The sequence below is a fragment of the Aplysia californica genome, unplaced genomic scaffold, assembly GCF_000002075.1.
Source record: "Aplysia californica isolate F4 #8 unplaced genomic scaffold, AplCal3.0 scaffold00180, whole genome shotgun sequence".
Classification (NCBI taxonomy): Eukaryota; Metazoa; Mollusca; class Gastropoda; order Aplysiida; family Aplysiidae; genus Aplysia; species Aplysia californica.
In genome coordinates, this window is record NW_004797450.1 from 986,688 (window position 1) to 992,958 (window position 6,271).

Genomic DNA, 6,271 nt, shown 5'->3' on the forward strand with positions numbered 1-6,271 from the left:
CCCATTTCCCCCACACGCACACGCACCCCCCAAATAAAAACGTGAATACGTTTCCACTGAGTTGCTTTATAACAATTATTTTTCTCCCCCACCCTCCCCCTCCCCTCCCTAGCAGCCAGTTCCTGATCGTGATGACCTACAATGACGCGGTGGTCGACCAGCGAGGCACCGGAGAAGGACCATGACTCAGTCACATGTCGCATTCACACCGTTCAGGAACCAGGAAGTGTTTTATCCTCGGCTCTTTTGTCGAGCCGTACCTAGGGGTGGGACAGCAGTCGAGTCTGGACCGGTGAAGAAGAAGCAAGTCTAGTTGTTTTGTTGCTTGACTTCGTTGGGATTCCGTTGAAGTGCTGGGATCGTTATCTGCCTTTTTTTTTCTTCTTAGTTTTCTAGTAGCTGATTGGTGGACGTTGCTTCTGTTATCGCTGGATCTTCCTTCTTTTTTTCTTCTTAGTTTTCTAGTAGCTGATTGGTGGACGTTGCTTCTGTTATCGCTGGAGGGATATCCGGGGAGTTTTGCTCACATCAACTTGTCGCTCCTGGGATATTCTGTATATAACACACAGATACTTCACAAGGGATAAAGAATAAACCTTCTATAGTTGTATAACATAGATTCTCACATAGAATAAAGAAAAACATCTTCTATAGCTCATAGCACAACTGATACGTTAGATACAGCAAGGACAAGACAGCCACCAAGTTGTTTTTGGAATTTCCCTCGGGTGATATCGTGTTGTGGTGTTAAAGAGTGACAAGTGTGTTTCAATGTTAATAACATACTTACAGCTCTTCTGCAGTAAAATCTCTTCAGCGAGTATTCAATTTCACAAAGATCTCAACCCTATTTCTGTAAGACAGGACATATACTTTTTTAAAAGAGCAAATGGAGGCTCAGTCTTGAAATGTCAAGAATAAGTAAATTGTGCAAGTGAAATGTTTTAATTCAGCAGGACGACTGCTTCACATAAATCTGATGCATTTTGTTTAAGAAGAGAAAACCACAAACAAATCTTCCAGCATGTCGTGTCTCTTTTTTGCTGTCCACGAAACTATAAGTACAAGAGTCAAACTGCAGACTCGTTAACTAACAAAAACACATCTTTTTAGTGACAGAAAGATAGTAAAAATATTGTTTCCATTCCACCATCGAGTCAGCAGCTAGCTACAAGATCGTCATGCATCGCTATGGGTCATTGAAGCGTTGAAGCCAGATTTATCGATTCATCCAACTGCAGTCGAAATTGTCTAAGACGGCCACCCGTTGTCGAGGAGAAGAGTGGTTGTCTTAAACAGGTGGAAGACATAGACAGTGTCATTATTGTTTAAAAAGAAAACTTTAGGGAAGAACCGGGAGTGTTCGTTTATACTGGTGATTTTCTTGGACAGGTGGCCGTTAGAGCAGGTTGGACGGGATTCGTTTACGCATAATATTACAGTATTTGAGCAATATCGTCGGCACACACCTAAAACTGAGTACAATGTCGAAAGCCAGAGCCCCATCTACGTCATCAGATGACGTGGACGACCACGCGGCCACTGCTGTGGTCAAGCCGGCCCTCAAGTACCTGGGCGAGAGCCAGACTCTGGGCTCCATCTTCCAGGACGGCTCTGGCCCCCGTGTGGTCGTCTGCGACCAGTCCAGCTTACGCCACATGGACCTCACCGGCAACAACATAGATCTGAAGCAACCGTTTCTCCTGTACCAGAAACGTTCTGTGCGCAAGGCCAGTGCTCACAGTCTCATGTTTGACAAGGACAATCAGACTTTCCAAGTAATCGGGAATCACTTGCTCATTCCAGAGGACTATCAGGGTGAGTTTTTCTCCAGGGCACACTTTTTGGGTCGGGAGGCCACCTTGACTAGGCCATAAACATCAGATTTTGTTGTTGTTGTTGTTGTGGTTGTTGTTGTTGTTGTTGTTGTTGTTGTTGTTGTTGTTGTTGTTGTTGTTTTAAATGTAAGTGTTTTACGCCCCCATAGACACAATTTAAATAATTCAAGAGGCAAGTTTCCGTCTCGAGCTGAGAGGGATACAACATCCCAGAAAGAAGATCGAGATACTCGGGGAAAACATATCCCCACTCTTGAATCGAACTCAGGTCTCCTACCCTTAACTGCAGCCCCCCAGACACCGATTTAGTAAGAGTTTTACGGCACTTGCAACACAAATAGGTCGTATAGGAGCCGAAGCTTAAAGGTTTTACCAGAGACAAAGAGAAGGAGGAGGAGAAATGAGGGCGACATTATTATGTTTGATATGAAACAAAGAGAATACCACAGCAGAGCGCTCGCCAACCGACCACTATTTATACCAACAACGAAGGGCCGCACCTTTTTAAACTTGACGCGGTGCTCTAGGTAACCTTTTTGGAAAGGAAAACCTAGCAAAATAAGGACTGCAATACTATATTAGCCTAGATCATCCTTGGAGTGTGTGCTATAGAGGTGATCTATATTATTATTATTATTATTATTATTATTATTATTATTATTATTATTATTATTATTATTATTATTATTATTAAATATTATACGGGTGTGAGATTTTGTCCGTGACCGCAATCGTTATCTTTCTACTACCGCTTGATGTAACTGTTTCCAAGACACACGCTATCTATCTATCTATCTATCTATCTATCTATCTATCTATCTATCTATCTATCTATCTATCTATCTATCTATCTATCTATCTATCTATCTATCTATCTATCTATTAGTCTGTCTATCTGATGTCTGTCTGTTTATCTGACTGCCTGTCTGTCTGTCTGTCTGCCTGCCTGCCTGCCTGCCTGCCTGCCTGCCTGCCTGCCTGCCTGCCTGCCTGCCTGCCTGCCTGTCTGTCTGTCTGTCTGTCTGTCTGTCTGTCTGTCTGTCTGTCTGTTTGTCTATCTGTCTCTCCCTCCCTCCCCCTTCCTCCCCCCTCTCTCTCTCTCTCTCTCTCTCTCTCTCTCTCTCTCTCTCTCTCTCTCTCTCTCTCTCTCTCTCTCTCTCTGTGGGGTAACAATTTCGATTGTAAAGCACACAAAGCATGCCGATGAGCGGGAATAGTTATATATAGGCACTGTACAAATGGTGTTTATTATTATTATTATTATAATTATATTATTATTATTATTATTAAATTATTATTATTATTATTATTATTATTATTATTAATGTTGTTGTTATATTTTATAATCAGTTCGCCATTTATATTATTGTTATCATTTTTTAAATTATAATTGTTGTTATTATTATTATTGTTTTTGTTATTGTTGTAGTTGGATTTTTTGGGGGTTATTTTTCATTATCATTAATTGTTTCTGTCGTCATCATCATTATCATCATCATCTTCATCATTAGTATTGTTGTTGTTGTTGTTGTTGTTGATGTTGTTTTTTTTATTTTTTTGTCTTTTATAATCATTATCATTTATTTTATTATTACATGTATTGTTATTATTATTGTTATTATTATTATTGTTATTATTATTATTATTATTATTATTATTATTATTATTATTATTATTATTATTATTATTATTTTATGTTTATTGTTATTGTTATTGTTATTATTATTATTATATTATTAGTTGTTGTTGTTGTTGTTCATTACGCATTCCCTACCCTCCGGGGTGGTGCCACTGACTGAAATGTCTTTAAGCCATTCCCAAGTGCATTTTCTTTCCTAATCCTTACTATTGTCATTTTCCTCTACTCCTTTTGTATGTTTGTCACACTCTTGTGACCCACTATTTCCGGGGTGCCTTAATGATAGTCGAAGCAGATTTTGTGGTGTTGAAGGTAAAGAGGTGGGCAGAGCAAGTCTGATTCCCTGTAAAGACTTCTCTGTTGACATCCAACCTTTGGCGCTCATATGACCTTCTGCAGTTGCGAGCGCCGTAAAACCTCTACCAAAAAAAACCAACAACGCATTCCCTGTGTAATCCCCTCCCAGGCTACTTCGCTGTGCTGGGGTCCCTGGACGAGATACCAAAGGACCAGGTGGTCCCGTACTTCCGCCAGGCGGGCAAGCTGGCCATCTCTCCCTGTACCAGTTTTCTTATTGGAGGTGACCAGCCGGTCAGTGCTCTCATGGTGAGTTGGATTTGCTGTTTGTTTGTCTGTCTGTTTGTTTTTTGTTTGTTTGTCTGTTTTGTTGTTGTTGTTGTCGTTGCTTTTGCTGTTGGAAGCTTAGAGGAGATCCTACCCTTAACTGCAGCACCACAGACGCCGATTTAGTAAGAGTTTTACGGCACCTGCAACTCAAATAGATCGTATTGGAACCGAAGATGAAATGCCAATCTGTTGATTGTGGGTGGTTGGCGAGTGCTCTGGTGTGGTTTGCTCCTTTTTTCCTGTAAACATCTATCGTCCTTATCTCTCCTTCTTCTTTATTTTGTGTTTGTTACTCTCTTGTAACACATCTATTCTTCGGCACTTATATGACCTTATTGTGTTGCAAGTGCCGTAAAACTCTTAATAAAACTTTTTTTTCATCTCTTGATTGGCTGTATGAGAATGTTCAGCTTAGTTCAGAAAGACATTAAATTATAATAATATTATATTAAGTCTGTATAAATACGCATGCATAAGTTGATGCACGCAGACGACGTGAGATAGATACCATAGTGGGGAAGATTTGTCTTCGAATCAAGTAGATCACAATATAATTATACCGCTTGTTTGAATGTTTGTATCGTACTTATTCATGGGGCTCTTACTTTTATTACTGACTGACTATTACAAGCCTACGTATACACCTGAGCAAGTCGAAAGTAGTGAAGCTAGGAAAAGTGTCAAGCCCTGCTGTGACAGTGGAAGATAATCCCCTAGAAGAAGTGGACTCCTTTACCTACCTTGGAAGTGTCATCGAGGGTAAAGGTGGAACTGAGGCAGATGTAAAAGCAAGAACCACCAAGGCAGGGTCAGCCTTCAGGCAATTATCAAAAGTCTGGAAAACAAGCAACATCTCACTGCCCACTAAGATTCGAATCTTTAATTCCAATGTCAAGTCTGTACTCCTCTACGGCTGCGAAACTTGGAAGACAACAAAGACAGTGCTGAATAAAGTCCGGACTTTCATCAACAGATATATGAGGAGTATCCTAAGAATTAAGTGGCAGGATAGAATAAGAAACGAAGAGCTATGGGAAAGGACAGGACAAAAGGATATAGAAGTAGAAATAGGACTAAGAAAGTGGCTTAGGATGGGACACACCTTCAGAAAGCCCAGCGGAAACATCACAAAACAGTCACTGCACTTGAATCCACAGGGAGCACGAGGCAGGGGTAGGGCACGAGAGACATGGAGGAGATGTGTGGAAAGGGACATGAAAGAGATGAAGCTCACTTGGAACGAGCTTGGAAGGATGGCCCAGGATAGGGATAAATGGAAGGAGCTTGTATGTGGCCTATACCCTGCCAGGGGTGAAAGGCATTGGTGATGATGATGACTATTACAAAATATCATCTCCGTCAAACAAACAAACAAACTAACAAACTAACAAACAAACAAACGAACGAACAAACAACTAGACAAATATCGACAAACAAACAAACAAACCCTTGAGGGTGGTTGGCAGAGGCTCAGGTGTGGTTTGCTCCTTCTTTCCTATCAAACATCTATCTCCCTTATCTCTCCTCCTTCTTTGCTGTGTTTGTTACTCTCTTGTAACACCTCTAATCGTCGGTACCCGGTACTTGCAAATGCCGTAAATTTACTGAAGTGACCCACCACCACCACCACCAACAACAAAACAACAACAACAACAAATCCTTTGATGCCCTATATTTCGTGGGTGGTTGGCCGGTGCTCTCGTGTGGTGTGCTTCTTCTTTCCTATCAAACATGTATGGTCTTTATCTCCCCTTCATTTTTAAAAAATGTTTGTTACTCACTTGTAACACCTCTAATCTTCTGGTGCTCATATGACATTATGCATTTGCGAGCGCCGTAAAATCTCTAATAAAACAACCAATGTCCTGTATTTTCTACTGTACCAGGTGGAAGGTGGTGTGAAGCGAAATGTCAACCCAGTACCCTGTAGTCTATTTCCCGGAGATGTTTTGAGAAAAGGAGGGATCTTCGAGGCCACCTCTCGCATGACCGCTAAGAACAAGCTTTTCAAGTAAGTCTGTCTTCTCCTTCATGTCTCCTCTTTCTTTTCTCATCTCATCTTTCTCCTCACTCTCGCCCTTCTAACTCTCTTTCTCCGTCTGTGACTCTCTGTCTCTCTGTTCTCTCTCTCTCTCTCTCTCTCTCTCTCTCTCTCTCTCTCTCGTAT

General features: G+C 41.1%; 1 protein-coding gene across 1 annotated transcript in view; it reads left to right on the forward strand.

Annotated features, from left to right (window-relative positions):
- Nucleotides 1–112: 112 nt before the first annotated feature.
- The window catches only part of LOC101845094 (mucin-17), a gene marked incomplete at its 5' end in the record, with an annotated part of 14,919 nt that continues 8,760 nt past the window's right edge, over nucleotides 113–6,271 (forward strand). The window contains 3 exon segments of the mRNA XM_013082546.2: nucleotides 113–1,818; nucleotides 3,944–4,083; nucleotides 5,991–6,115. Of these exon segments, the coding sequence (XP_012938000.1) occupies nucleotides 1,485–1,818; nucleotides 3,944–4,083; nucleotides 5,991–6,115 (599 nt within the window).